Genomic DNA, 16,039 nt, shown 5'->3' with positions numbered 1-16,039 from the left:
TCTGTTTCCTGGGCTGTTGCCAGTGTTGGCTGGCACAGAACATGTAAAGATGACGATATTCAATCTATTCTTGGCTTGGCTTGCATTGTTCACACAACATTTCTTACTTTTATGGGTTTGGTTTTTTTCCCCTCCCAGATTTGCAGCCAGTTACTTACTCAGAACCTGCATTTTGGTGTTCAATAGCATATTATGAATTAAACCAGAGGGTTGGAGAGACCTTCCATGCATCACAGCCCTCACTCACTGTAGACGGTTTCACAGATCCATCAAATTCAGAGAGGTTCTGCCTAGGTTTACTCTCCAATGTCAACAGAAATGCTACAGTAGAAATGACAAGAAGACATATAGGTATGTTTTTTTTTTTTTCCTTGTGTGAAAAACCAATGACATATACTCATAATGTGAGCACTTTGTGGTTTACCACATCAAGAGATTGTGTACAAAAAAGCCTGCCTTCTCTGTCAGCTTAAGTGCAGTCACGTTTAAGTGCACAGCTCCGCAACTTTTAATAGATCCTGGTGATCCTTCCATCTGCAGACTTTCATCTTTGGCTTCTCTTTATCTGGCACCGTCAGTACTGGGAAGTCCTTCAATAAATACATGTTGAAATAACTTTACTTTGCTGAGTCTCTACCAGTCATAAAATTGTCATGTTCAGATGTTAGGGTTGTAATTTTAACAAGTCATGAATTTTTCTTCAGTTTGTTTATATCTCCTAGTTTTTCCCTCCTTTCAGTGACTTCATATACTAAATCAAATCTGCACACCATAAATCTGAGGCAAGATCTCTAAAACAAAGATCTACCATTTAATATAGTTCAAAAATAATTCAGAGGATCCCAAAATATGGTGGTCCCAGACACCCTTTGAGCAGGTTTGTGAGATGAAAGCTATTTTCCTAATGGTACTAAGGTGCCGTTGGCCATTTTCACTCTCGTTCTCATGACTGTGCAGGGAAGTGTTCCAGAGGCTACAAGGCTTGCAGTTTTGCAAGCAATTAAATGTAGACTCTGAAGAGAATTCTGCTCTCTTCTCTTAAGCCAAAAATGAAGGAGATTTGCAAAAAATATAAAACATTGCTACTCTTCTCACTAATTCTTTTCTTGCTTTGGAAAATGGTTATTTTTCATGAACTTGTTTATGTTAGTGTTTAGTGGGATTATTATTTTTAGTTGCAAATGAATTAATTTTTTTTGAATCTCAGTTTTACATGTAATATGGTAAGTTTCCATAGATGTAATCCATATAAACAACAACTCCTTGGAATCTTGAGGATTTTTTTGACAAGGAGGTAAAAAAAATTAGTTTGAGTGCCACTAATATACCTGGACATAGTTCTCATCACCTTAAAGTAACTTTTTAATAATAGTTTGCTTCTGTTTCCATTTAATTAACCATCATCTCCTATGAGAAATCATGCTGATCACAGAGTGAGGGTGTTACTGCAAAGTATTGGTGACTTCAGAAGTCTGTTGGCTTTGCGTGGAATTTCTCAAATCTTGCTTGACATGTAAACTTTATATTATCTTGTTAAGGTATTCAGGTGTCTTGTAGGTGAGAGAGGCCTCTGAATATCCACCCCATTTTAACTAAAGTAGTTCTGATTTTTCTGTGTTTTAATTAGGGTTCTGCATAAAAATTTAGCAAAGTTTACCCTGCCTTATTTACTTCTACAAAATTTTAGATTGCTGTAATTGTTGCATCATCTTTCTTCTGATTTCTGGTTTATTGGGTGATTTTGATCAGAGAATATAGCCTGAAAAATCTCTACTTTTTGGACTTAATGTTTTCCTGATGGTGAAGTGTATGACTCTTTTTTAAAATAAATATTCTGAAGTCATAAGAGAACAGGGCACCAGGTACTATATTTATTTATGTATTAAATCTGTCTTATTGGTTGTTCTATTAATTTTCTTTTGCTGTGTAATATATTACCACACACTTACCAGCCAGAAACTGCACAAATTTATTGTCACAGTGTCTGTGGGTTAGGAGTCTCCTCAGGGCCTCACAAGGGGAGGTCAGGGTGTCAGCTGGGCTGTGTTCTCATCTGGGGCTTGAGGTCCTCTTCCAAGCTCACAGGTGATTGCAGAGTTCACTTCTTTGAAGTTGTAGCACTGAGATCCTCATTTCCTGCAGACTGTCAGCTGAGGCTGCTTTCAGCGACTAGAAGCCTCCTGCATTCCTTGCCGCATGGCCCCCTCCATCTTCACAGTCAGCAATGGAGATGCTGTTGTGTGGAATTCCTCTCATTCAACACTTTGAATCACTTTTACCAGAGCCGGCCCCATCCTTTTTAAGGCCTGTCACTTAAGTCAGCCCCACCAAAGATTGTCTTTGTAGCTTGCAATCAGTTGATTTGAGACCTTAATTACACCTGAAAAGTCTGTTTTAGTATTTGATTGAGTAATTGAGATGATGTTTGCACAACATGGGTGAGAATCTTAGGTGCTGTCTTAGAATTCTGCTTTTCACAATTTTTAAAAAATTTTTGTATCTAATATTTTAAGTATAATTTATGTCAAATTTTTATGTCTCTAATATAACTTACCTGTCAAAGAGGTATATTAAAATATCCCAATATAATTTTTTCTTAATTCTGTTTGTATAAATAGGGATCTGGTAGCCACCATAATGTATTGTGTTAAAGGGGGAAAATGACTAACCTTTTGATAATTTTTATTACCTTTTTTCTTAACTTCAATGGGATCTTTTAGGAAATACTGTTTATGATAATGAAGGCATACTTATTCAAACATTAGTTAACTTCTGATTAACTCAATTTCTTTTACTTATTTAAAAATAATGTGTAATTTGTATGAAATTCTTTATTTTGCTATCCATGCACTTTTCTACATTGTTTAAGTACTTTTAATGAGCATATATTATCTTTACAAATCAATGAAGTCATTGTTAAAAAAATACTTGGGAAAATATATAGTGTGGTATGTTTCGAAGTTAGATTTCAGAAAAGCATAGCTATGGACTATGGGAAGGGTCATCAAAACGCTTTGTATCATTTTTGTATTCCTCTAGGAAGATTCTTCCATAGTCATGCTAAAATAGTAAATGTTGTAAAACTAATCCCGTACGTATTTTGTTTTAGGAAGAGGAGTGCGCTTATATTACATAGGTGGGGAAGTTTTTGCTGAGTGCCTAAGTGATAGTGCAATCTTTGTGCAGAGCCCCAATTGTAATCAGAGATACGGCTGGCACCCTGCAACAGTGTGCAAAATTCCACCAGGTACGGATACAACAACGTAAATACACTTCTCTCAACTGGCTGAGTTTTTCTAGTTGCTATTAACTTTAGGAATTAGATCATATTCTGTTATCTATAGCCCTTTTATATTATAGTGATTTTCTTTTTCACACAATTTTGTTTTACTCTTTTCAATCATAGGCTGCAATTTGAAGATCTTCAACAACCAGGAATTTGCTGCTCTTCTGGCTCAGTCTGTTAATCAGGGTTTTGAAGCCGTATATCAGCTAACTAGAATGTGCACCATAAGAATGAGTTTTGTGAAAGGGTGGGGAGCAGAATACCGGTATGAAATAACATATTCAGTTCTTAAATTTCCACAGTGTAATTGTTTTTTCTCCATTCTTTTTGTCCTCTGGGGTTCACATACATTTCTTTTCATCGAGGTTTACAGAGTCAGCAGATCTTTATGTAAAATAACAAAAGAAAGCGGGTGGCCTCTAGATTCAAAACTGTTGCAAAGTCCTGTGCTGGCATTGTAGACATAGACCTAAAACGTGTACGGACAAGCCCTGTAACAGAATGCAGTGTTAAATACCATAAATGGCGTACCTGAAGGGTTAGGTCAGTTCATGGAAGGAGAGATGGTTCACGGGGGCTGGGGGAGGTAGAGACCGCACAGGATCTAGGTTCTGAAAGATGCGTCGGATTTCAGTAGTCGTAGGTTTGAGGGGCTGGGAAATGATGATGCTGGCAATAGAATGCTGTTCAGTTTGACAGTATAAAAAATAAAGAATAAGGCTGGACAAATAAGTTGAGACAACTTATTTGTATAACGTTAAAAGGTAGAACTTTATTCAGTAATAGAAGGGGATACTTGTTAAGTGAAGGGGTTACTGTGCTGTGTTTTAAGTGCAGTATCTCATACCTTTCAACATGGCTAAGAATTACTGTTTCTGTTTTTATCCTTTCTTTATAAGGTTGCAATCTCTGTAGGTAAAAAATGGTCCAAACTAATACTTACTTGGAAATCGGCTCAAAAAGATTTGATAATTTGCCCAAGGACACATTCTAAGTGGTAGAGACAGGACTTGAGGAAAGCTCTCCTTGACTCTTAGCCTCTTCTCTAAGGATAGTAGTAGCAGTTACGTAGTTGAGTTTTACAAAACCTGATCTGTCATCGGGATATGATAGATTAGGTTATTGCTAAATTAAACGATTGGATTCCACATCAAAGAAAGGGAAGATTTCATCAGCATATTGCAGAATGGAAGTATAAGTAAAATACAAAATCTTTCTCTAATTCATATTACTTACTCTCTGAATGCCTGCTTAAGAAGATATGCACATAGTAACAGTATTCCTGTTTCATCCAGCAGTTTGGGCCCCTCTTCAGAATTTATTTCATTTCATTTGAATTTGACTCCCTGTCTTAAACCAGGTTTGTGAGGTATATGACTTTTGAGATGGTGAGACTTGAGATCTGCTGGTTAAATACTTTTATAAAAGTATGTTATGTGTTACATACTTACATCCTAGAATGAAGACTATTGTCACTATTTTGCCCAAGTTACATTAGTAGAAGAATCCATTTTTTGACTTTGCTGTAGTTCTCTTTTGTTTTAATCATTTCCTTTTTGAGATGTGATAACTTTAAAGAATGCTGAGTTTCTTTTTTCCTTTGGACTTGAGTTGATATTAAAATTGGATTCAAATAGTACTATCTGATAACAGTTTATTAGGTCAGACTTTTTTTTCCTTCAAAAGATTCGAATGTTGCAGAACATGGTAGAAATTCAGTGAAATTAAATGCGAACTGCGTAGGTCAGAATTCCATGTATATCTATGGGTCTCTTGTTAAGACCAGTTTTGATTGGCAGAGAGAGATACTGCCCTTTATTCACTGTGAACTCTGCTGTTCTTTAACCCAAAGATAATTTAAAATCTATAATTATGAGAGAGAGTAATATACAGTATGTTTTCATGGGTAATGGGGTCAGGTACCGCTACTTTGGATAACAGAGTAGTTTCCTTTAACATTTATAGATCAGAATAACTCAGATACCCATACATCTGTGAACTATGGAACCTTTATCCTTAATGACACTGGAGCTGAGGAGGTAGGTCTGATGGTTGGGTTCTAAAACTATTATTCAATTTCTTTAGTGCCACCTGGATTGTCAGCATAAAAATCAGGAAATGTAGTAAGCAGGAAATAATAGATGTATAAAGAATTCGTAGTTAATTGAGAAATATGTCTCAGTTACGTGCACTAGTACTGAAATGAGTAAACGGGTAGGGGGACAGATCATGTGTGTCTCAGACCCTGAGACAAGGGTTTGCATGCAGGGGGTTTATTTCAGAAATAGAGGGAATGCTAGTAAGGAAGGAGGAAGTAGGCATGGGAGGTAGGGGAGGGAAGGCAGCCAGTACCATTCTTAAGCCATCACGATAGTGGGTGGGACACTAGAGCTATTCCCTTAGGAAAACAGTAAAGAACACACTGAACTATCCCGCCCAGAGGAAAAAGGAAACCTAGCATTTAAATGCCAATTCCTGTGTCATTGGTTGAAGGCTGTTCCTAGGGACGTTAATTTCCTGGCACTGTTAGTCTGCTATGTATGCGGACAGAACAGAGAAGTTCTCAGGCACAGAAATGCAGATACCTACAGTTGGAGGTTGGCTAGAGAACACTTAAAAATCTGAAGGGTATAGTGGGGCACTGACACCTTCTGCTACTGAAAATTATATTGAGTTTTAAATTATATTGAGCATGTGTCACTTGAAAGTGGACGGTTGCTATTGGCCTTTTCTCATCTTTGAAATGCTGTCATGTTGAAGAAACGAGCAAGAAACAAGACTTACTGACTTGCTGTATATAATAAATAAGACAAAACTAAAATCAGTATGTAGAAGTGACAGGATGTCATTGAACAGCTTGTGACCCCCAGAGGGTAGCTCATTTTGTTGACGTACTGGAGGTGTCTCCTGTTAAAACCCTGCGTGGTGCTGCTAAAAGGGGTGCTGTTTGTTGGCTGTGCCAGGGAGAGTTGAGCTCCAGCTCTTCACATTCTGTGATACACTTGGGTCAGGGTTCTGTTTTGTTTTGATACACTTTAAATTTGAACCGTGTTCCATTTAGACCTCATTTGCTATTTGACGCTCTTCTGTTCTGTGGATGATGAGTAAGTGGGGTGACTCTATATAATCCGGATAGTGCTGGTTTGTGTCTTCTGCGCTGGCAGTGATTATAGTGACTACATTCTCTCTTAAAGGTGTTCCATTTTGGATTGTAAATAATGTTACCAGACTAATTTTAATTTGAGGGGGAAAGAATGTTTTTATAAATCTCTTTAAAAGAAAATAATTCATCAGAAGTACTCTGTTAGACTTTGAGGATTGAACAGTTTTCAAAATAACAGATACCTAAATTTGGTACTTGTTCAGAAGGTTCTAGGTTTTAGTATATACAGCTTTTTATCTGAATTTCTTACGTAGTCTTGTTATTCTTTTAACTTCATGATTATTTTCTTGCATTCTTTTAAACAGAAGGCAGACGGTAACAAGTACTCCTTGCTGGATTGAACTTCATCTGAATGGACCTCTACAATGGTTGGACAAAGTATTAACTCAGATGGGCTCCCCTTCAGTGCGTTGCTCAAGCATGTCGTAAAGCCTCGTCACCGATCAAGTCCCATCAAAAGACTTAATGTACCAACTCTTCTGTCATAGTGTTTGTGTGTGGTCCCCATGGACTGTTTACTATCCAAAAATTCAAGACAGAAAACAGCACTTGAGGTCTCATCAATTAAAGCACCTTGTGGAATCAGTTTCCTATGTTCGAATATTAGATGGGAAAATTAGTGTCTAGAAGTATCCTCCCATAAAGGAGGAAGAGAAGATTTTAAAGACTTGCTGATGTCTTGTTGGGCATAAAACCGAGTGTCCCAAAGGTTTATTAATAACAGCAGTAGTTATGTGTACAGGTAATGTATCATGACCCAGTATCAGTGTTGTGCTGTTTATATACATTTTTAGTTTGCATAAGTTAGGTGTGTGCGTGCTGCTTCTTGACTTAGGCAAGCCTTTATAAAGTTACAGTACCTAATCTGTTATTCCCACTTCTTCGTTATTTTTGTGTGTCTTTTTTTAATATATAATATATATCAAGATTTTCAAATTATCATTTAGAAGCAGATTTCCCTTGTAGAAAAACTACTTTTTCTGCCTTTTACCAAAAATAAACTGTTGGGGGAAGAAAAGTGGATTAACGTTCGAAATCGTTGACCTTAATGTGTTCAGTGGGTCTTAAATATTCATTCTTTTTGTGTTTGTTTACTTACTGCTAAATCTGATTATAGGGAAACCTTGTGGAAAATCTTTCCAAACCTCTTCTCCTTTTCCACTTTTGTCCTGATACCAAAACAGCGTAGCCTGACATCCAGCACCAATATTGGGTGCACTGAAACTGCCGGCGCCAGTAACTCTGGGGTGCAGGGAGGATTCACATGGACTGAGTCCCTTTGTCTTACACCAGATTTCAGTTTCAACAGATAATAGACTTGTGTAACCTAGCAGCCTTTTGATTTATCTCTACACCTCATACAGAATGCACAGGTGGCAGTATAATTATTTTCAGGGATAAACTACAATTATTTCAATATGTTTATCCCGTTTAAAAACTCAATCTATAGATATAGAAACCTCTTTTAAAAGATACTTTAAAATATTTCAGTAGCAGACCTAGTGCTCTTTGGGTTGAGTTTCATTGGATTTAGTTTTACCAGATTGTATTATGAAATGGACCTTTTGTAAATGTAATTGCTTCTGCAGAATATCTAGAAAAAGTACTGCTGAGGTCTGATCAGCAGATAAAAGGCCATCTGTTTTTAAGGTATGTTGTATTAAATTTATAAAATCTGTGTTATTTTACGTAATTATGAATTTCAAATTTTAAAAACTGGGGGAGAAACAGTTAAGCAAGTTTTTTATAATTATAATTAATTATGATTACCTACAGTCTGAGTCGTTCTTAACTACTCCGAATATGTGGTGACTGTTAGAACCACTCATGCTTTACACCCTGCAGTGACAGGAGATTTCAGAATCTCTGTTAGAAGTCCGTTCTGCAGCAGATAATCCGTATGTCTGTTGTTAACTCATTGCAGTTTAAACATTTCTTGTTTGCATCTCAATAGAAATGGAAAATAACCACTCCTGGTTCCCTTCTAGTACGTTTTCATATTTTTGAAGACAGATTATCTTTGGTACTTGTTTTTTTGAAGACATACTCACCTGTCTCTACAGGTGTTATTGTCAATATTTTCAGCATTTGGTTTTTTATTAGATGTTCCCCGTTTCCCTGTATGTGTGTGTGCATATATGTGTTCATGTAAACTTGATGCAGTAATTTTTTATTCATTCAGCAAATATTTATTGTTCACCTGTTATGTGTGCCAGGCAGTTTCTTGGCCTTTGGGTGAAGGTGAGTAAGACGGATACGATCCCTGCCTTTGCTGAGACAGCAGTTTCTATGACGCTTAATGAGCTTATTTGTCTATGAAGGAGATGAACAGGGTACTGTGACGGAGCACAGCAGAGGGAAGGCGGCTTCTCCAAGGTAGTGATGCTTGAGCCAACACTTGATGTGAGAGAGGAGCAAGCCGTGTGGAGAGCCAGGGAAAACAGGGATTCCTGGCATGCAGAATGGCACCAAATGCAAAGGCTCATTTTAAAGGAAACTCATTATTGGGTATTAATGCTTTATACAGAAACCTCTACACAGATCCAAACTTGAGGACCAGATCAGCTCTACAGTTTATAGTAGTTGAAGGTGGCCTTAATTTGTGATAGACTGCTTCATGCGTCATTCTTACTAACACTCCTTCCTCAAGCCCTTACTGTAAAAAGTTTGCACCAAGTCAGTACCTGTTAATTTTACAACCATTTCTTTAATTCTGCCTTGGGCAAATTTTCAGCATTGTAGGGACTAGCTGCTTGCTTCCAGATGTCCTGCTGCCCGCTAATTACTGCTTCTACAGCCCATCTTGTGGGCAGAGTAAATGTCTTAGGTGTTACCACCGTCAGACCTGTTGGAAATAACCAGTGGGGGCTCTGCCCTTTGGAAGTGTTTACTCGAGAACTTGCAGTGATGTTGGGGAACAGGTCTGGGGATAGAGAACAGCTTCAGAAGTGGTGGGAGGTCTTGGCAGTTACTCCTGCGTTGATAGGTTGTGAAGCTGTGCCATCTCTAACATTTCAGAGGCAGAACACATCACTGCGGCTACGGTGGGATTCTTCTGTGCAGTATGAAACTGGCACTGAACTCTTTGGAAACACCTATTGTGTTGAGCAGTTAGACCTGTTGAGCAGTTGACTTCGTGGTGGTTACATTTGCATGAATATGTTTCATGATCTTATTTGCTTTTTAATGAGGTGCTGTTTTTGCATCCTATTCTGTCCACTGTGGCCTAATTTTGGCTGATTGTTATTTTCCTTTATAGAGTTTGTTTTCATTCTTTTCCGTGATAGGATCTCTGGCCTAGAATTTTGCCTTTATTTAAATTAGCAGCATCATTTAGAAAATCTTGTACACAGTGGGGGTAATTTCCTCAGTTTAACAACATGAGAACTGAGTGATGGTGTTTTCTAGCCCATTTCTAAGATGAAGGGTGGTTTTCACAGTGGATTACGTACACCTTAGGGCTGTTTTAGGGAATTGTAGTCCCCACTGTCTGGTCTAACCAGGGTGAGCTTCATATTTATTCTGTATTGGAGTTCCACATAGATTACTTTTTTTAAAAAGTTTTATTGCTTAAAAAAAAGTTTGACTTTCCTGGCTAGGTTTGAACTACTCTAGTTAGAATGCTAATTATACATCATGATACATATTCATTCAGTAAGCATTTATTGATGCCTGTCCCTTCCCCAGCCAGTGTGATAGATGTTGAGTAATAGAAATGTGACTGGGATTTGGTACTGACCCGCAAGCTGTCTTTTGGGGGTTAACTTTCTCTCTCAGGACCTACCACTTTGCCAGAAGGAAATCTGCCCAATTTTTCTTGAAAGCTAGATATTCTTATTTTGTACTTTTACTCTTATTCTGTATTCTGAGTATGTATTTGCAAATTGTTAATATCTACTTTTATTTAACCTTAAATCATACCTAGTTTCGCTTGATTCACCTACCTTTTAAACATTGCCAGATTTTCTCCTTTGTTCACTTTATTTGTGCCTTTATTGTCAGTTTCATCAAGACTAAGATTTTGAAGGTGAAAAACAATCAGTCTAGTTTCTTGCTAGTTAGTTGAAATCAAATAAAAGAGTATATATACCCAGTTGGTTTCTCTACCTCTTCCAAAAGCTGTCCAAATATACCTTTAACATCTTTCTCTTTTTTTAAATAACTAAATACTTTGAGCATTTATTCAATAATCAGCACCCTTCTGGTGTGGTTGATGGTGGGATATAATGTAACATAAGACAATCCTCACTGTACTTAAAATCTGTCTTTATGTATGGTCTTTGCTATCATAGCTAAACATTCGTTTCAGTTTGCCACCCCCTCCACCGTTCCCCGTGTCTCTTTAGATAACTAAGTAGTCTGTGGACATAAGCAACCGTGATCTTTTCTCTTACTCTGATGCAACACATTGGTGTTTAGACATAACAAATCATTGCTCATTTTCTTTCCTTCATGAGCCTTACTTTACTAAATCCATTATGCTCATCAGCTGAATTTTATTCTTCCTCTCCTTGACAGCATGTATCCCTAGTGGTTTTGCTGGTTGCCCTCTTCCTTGCCAGCCATGTTTTATCTGCATACATCAGTGTTTCTCTCCTTTGAACTTTTACTAAAGACCAAAAAGGACGGTGCTGTTCGTGCCCAGGGTCCTACTTTCCTCATCGTGAAGGTCGATGTTATTTAGATTGGTCAATCACTTAAATCTTACAAATGACTCAGATTCTCTTCAGTTAAAATGTCTTTGTGATGATCAAATAGATAAACCATCAGGTTCTGTTTTAAATTATATTTAGGGTTATGAACTTTTCTGGCAATTGCAGCCAGTGATTTCCCCATAATATTCACCCCGTTTCCACATTGGAGCCTATTGGATTGTTGTATTTAGTACAATCAAGAGTAGTAATGATAATGTGTGATGTCTAGAGGTTGTCAGAATACTATTGAGTTCCTTTTCTGTCTTCCTTTTCAAGTTTTCATAAATATTTTGTCTGTTCAGACTACCTTTTGTGTATGCAACTGAGGGACAAATTATCTCTTGGAGTGGAATTCCTGTGTTTGGAGCCTCAACCAGGAAAGGTGAGCTACACTCGGCATTGATAGCCTCGTGATAGCTTTTATGATAAGAACTTGTCTAATGTGTTCACAGAATTTGAGTAGGACCTGTTTTACCTTGCATATTATAGCTAACTTTATATATAGCATAATTGCCTTAAATCTTTTTAGTAGGGAATATATAATGTGTATGTATGGATTTATATATACATATACACTCATAGAAAAATCTTAACACTAGGGGGTTATTTATCTGCATACATTTTAATAGTGTTCAATGATTCTGTTGTTTATATCTCAAGATCTCAGTAAAAGATTAATTTGCTTGCGGACATTTTCCTTTCTTGGGCAGCCCTTCAGAGTAAATTTTTTATTCTGCCGGAGTCCTAATTTGGTGGTTCAGTTAGTATGCCATTTTTAAGCAGCTTGACAATTAAGAGTCATAACTGGAATTCACTAACATCAAAAAAAAGGAAAGCTCTGGAAGGTGTACTGACTTAAGGTTAACTTAAAAAAAATAATAATGTTAGAGTGTGTGACCCCCACCCTTGCTGTTTCCTCCTGGCATAAGATTGCTGCTTAAGATACCCTGGGAAGTACCACTACCAAGGCAGTTTGCCCTGTATTTAAGGATAGCCTGAAGATGGTTCAGACATGACTTTCTCAGCTGTGCTCAGCAGAAATGGATTTTCAGAGTTCTTTGGGCCACTTCTGATTCACAGAGGATCTGACCAGAGTGTATTAGCCTGTTGCCTTCAGTGTCAGTTGGTTTGCTGCCATGAGATCCATAATAGACCCAGAATTTCCCTGTTGGTTGAGATGTGTAAGGGCCCTTTGTAATAATGCTGGGAGTGAGGATTCATTAACTCCACATAAAGCAATTTTAGATTTTTCTGCAACTAAATTTCCCCCAAAATGATGTCTTCCCACCCTCTCTAAAAAAATAAAGCAAAGCAAAAACCCCACAAACTCTTAGCTTTTCCAGAATTTCCAGTTTGCTCTTTCGGATGGAGGGTAAGGAATTTACTTCTCCTTTCTAATTAAGGATGATAATTTATTGAATCATGAAATCCATAATATATTGATTTAAAGATAAAAGTGAAGTTTTAGAATTCCAAAATTCCTGAACTATTATATACTTTTCATCTCGCAGTCTACTGTTCTTACTCCCTGTGGCTTTAAAGTTTTTGGCTATTTTACAATGTTACTCACTATAGATAACTTGCTCTATTTCTTGTTCTGTATGAAGTCCTACCCTTTACAGTGCTGTAGCATAAAGTTGGTTCCCAGCATTTGTCTATAGGAATAGAAGTCTTACTGAAGTCTCTTTCCTTCCAAAGAGGTTTTCCTTTATCAATAAGTTCCTAAGAAAATATGTTACCTGTTTCTCACTCTCTATTCACATTCTTGAATTGTTCAAATAGGTGGGAAATGGTGAAAAAGATTAGGGTCTTTTTCTGATGAATGTAATGTACCTGCTTTAAGAATGTAGTCATTTGTTGGTTTTATGTAACTGATATACACACAGGTTAATTTAAATTTACATCACAAGAAATAATCGTCAAACACATAGCAAGTAGGTAACATGCATGGATTTTACCTTTTATTTTTTAAAGCCCTATTTTTTGCCAAAATGTAGAACCCAAAATGGTTGTTTCTTAGATCAACTTTACCTCAGGCTTTGTTTTTGCTTTTTTGGCCCTGGCCTCTAAGGCGTAGATATTTATGTCTTTTTATTACTGATAATGAAACTGTGACACTAACCATTTCTATACAAGAGGACAAAACAAGAAAAATGAAAGATTAAGATGAAAGCAGTTGTGCAGTTGTTGAGCTAGATCACAGCACTGTAGGCAAAATAAAAATGTTCATATCAGAGGGGTTTTTTTTGTTGTTGTTGTTTTTTTTTTGCCATCTTTTCCCAAGGCCAGACCTTCTGGTAGAGCACAGTTAAAAGTAACATAATTCTACGCCTTTGTAATCTGAGGGAAATATCTCTAGTTGGCAGTCTTCTTTTTAATATATGAAGCAAGAATGTGGGAAATAGTTGGCGGTGTTTTCAGCTAAAAAATAAAAAAAGATAAGAAAAGATATAAAACTGGATTACTCATTTAGCTCTGAAAATCTCAAAAAGATACTATATGGACAAAACCAGAAGAATCTACTGAAGATTTGTCTAAAAACAGGTTTCAAGGATGAACTTTTATATACTGCTCACTAATTTGCTTAAGGACTGCCAACTATTCTTAAAATCGACACTGTTAAATAAGGTACTTATGGACTTCTAAGCACTAGGTATTAGCCAGTGTCCTAAAAATATTTCTGAGCTGATTCCCTCATAAGTAGCCCTGTGCCCTTGAAAATTTTTACCCTTCCTGTAGCGAAGCTAAGGTAGGAGTGAGTAGTGTTCTTAGGGGGACAGGCTGCCCTGATGTGCCTCGGACTGAGTCCCCTGCGTGCAGGATGTTCAGAGCTAATCCCAGCAAGGCCCCGGGTGTTCTGATTTACCCTCACCTTAATGGTTGTGACAGTTGCAGTTAAATTCAGCTGCCCTATGGCTGTCACCATTCCTGATACTTGGATATGTGTCCTCCAATCACTGATTACTGTGGATGGAATGTGAGATTTTATAGCAAATAATAGCTAATGGCACCAGTGTTACAGTGAGACTAACACTTAGTGATCTAGGGAAGGTAACTGGGAGCCTAATGAAACAGAAGAGGCCACTAGATAGCAAAATTCTTCAGAACCTGTGTGTATTCGTAAGCACAGATCATGTCTTAATGGGGTTAAATTTAACCTGAAATTTAAATTTTCATGGTTTAAATTTTAAAACTGAACAGCGTTGTGGATTTCTTCTCTCTTGAGGGAAAAATCTGGCTTTTGATGCTCTATTCTCTACTACATTCCCCAGACTATCCTGCCCAAGAAGCCAGAATGTGGTATTACTATGTTTCTTCTCAGTGAATGTCATGTTGAGATTACTAAATGCATCAGCCAATGGCGGGTGAAGGAACTGAGTGTGCTGACCCAAACCGAGCAGTGCCCTCAGTTCTGACAGCCTCCTACCCCTCAGGTGCTCTAACCAGCTACAACAGCAGGCCACGGGAGGTGAGACTTCTCTCAGACGGCATTAATTTTGTAATGCAATATGATGGATGCAGAGTCTGTTACTGTTCCCCTGTGGTAGTCCTCAGAGACCGCATCCTCTGTGCACTGTGATGTAGATGGTAGATGTGTTCTTTGTAAGCTTTAATTCTATGATTGTCGAAATATGTGGTTCCATTTAAAAAAAAAATTAAACAATGAGCTGAGGCTTTATGTCAGCTGGTTTTCAAGTTAAGATTGTGAAATACTGATTTCCTTCCCTCCACCCACACCAAATATTTTAGTCTATTTAAAGTACAAAAGAAAAAAAAAAAGAAATAGTTCTACTTAAGAAAACATCGCTTAAATGTCCTGTGATTTCTGGTCAATTTTTATATATATTTGTGTGTGTCTGTATGTGCTCTCACTTTTTACCTTGTTTGCTCTGCCTGTGTTAACAGTACTTTCACCATTGAAAAGGTGAACATTTTTCCTAGCATTAAAAAAAAAAGCCATTTGAGTTGTTTACCATGTTATTATGAGACTAATTTTTAATTGTTTTCATTGATTTTGATTTAAACTGATCTTTTAGAGGGGATTATATTTTGCTGACCACACCCTAAATTATACAGAAACGAAAAAATTTATTGTGTGTATTTCACATAATGGAATTACAATATTAAGAGTGTATCCTTTTACTTTTTAAGCTTGGTGTTACATAAAAAGTTTATCCCACTCCCCTGGCACACAGATATGCACTGCTTAATATACACACCCAACACCTCACAGTGCTAGTAAGTTAGGCGTTTTAGTTTATTTCAGAGCTTGCCTATGCCAAAATAATGATCTAATACGTACAATCTATGCTATAAACAACAGACTAGAAGGTGGAAGTCACATTTACTCTCAAGATGTACTCTTAGCAAAAAAAACAAAAGCTATTTTTTGAAAGACTCCACTGAAAAACATTATATAAGATGTAATTTGTTTTCTCATTGTCCTGAAATAATTGAAAAACAAACTTTTTAGATCAACCAGACTTTGTGCCTTACGAGACCTCACTTCCTAGGATGTATCAGTACTTCTCTGGTTAGCAGACTGCTTCCTCCAAACCATTTAAAACACACGTGCTGTAGGATGCAACAAACAGGACCTCAAAAGCTAAAATACAGAAGCACACTCAGCACTGAACAGCCCAGGGACTGGCATAATCTCATTAACAATTTTGTATCGGTAGAAAACCTTCTTAAATCCTACGTAAATTGCTACACCACAACTATAAACAATCTAAAAGGAGCCTTCCAACATTGAACTACATCACTTCAGTTGACAGATGACTAGAAGAGATCCTTCTCCATTGTCACTTCACCTTGGGCACATTCCTGCTGTTGGCAACCCTGGTTATCTGCACCGGGGGACTTTTATAACAACCCTGGTGTCCATAATTGTCC

The 16,039-nt window shown here is 37.2% G+C and overlaps 1 protein-coding gene across 5 annotated transcripts in view; it reads left to right on the top strand.

Moving 5' to 3' along the window:
* Window positions 1–15,132, top strand: part of SMAD2 (SMAD family member 2) — a 72,681-nt gene extending 57,549 nt beyond the window's left edge. For 4 of the 5 annotated variants that reach the window (XM_032470495.1, XM_032470496.1, XM_032470493.1 and 1 more), the window contains 4 exons: window positions 139–351; window positions 3,110–3,247; window positions 3,407–3,551; window positions 6,755–15,132. In XM_032470495.1, coding sequence (XP_032326386.1) covers window positions 139–351; window positions 3,110–3,247; window positions 3,407–3,551; window positions 6,755–6,878 — 620 coding nt within the window. In that variant the 3' untranslated portion in view covers window positions 6,879–15,132. The remainder of the gene's footprint in view (window positions 1–138; window positions 352–3,109; window positions 3,248–3,406; window positions 3,552–6,754) is intronic. The other variant, XM_032470497.1, reaches the window with a different exon arrangement.
* Window positions 15,133–16,039: the final 907 nt, after the last annotated feature.

This window comes from Camelus ferus, chromosome 30, assembly GCF_009834535.1.
Source record: "Camelus ferus isolate YT-003-E chromosome 30, BCGSAC_Cfer_1.0, whole genome shotgun sequence".
Lineage (NCBI taxonomy): Eukaryota > Metazoa > Chordata > Mammalia > Artiodactyla > Camelidae > Camelus > Camelus ferus.
The sequence above is the reverse complement of the archived record's forward strand: the minus strand, read 5'-3'. Positions and strand labels throughout refer to the sequence as shown.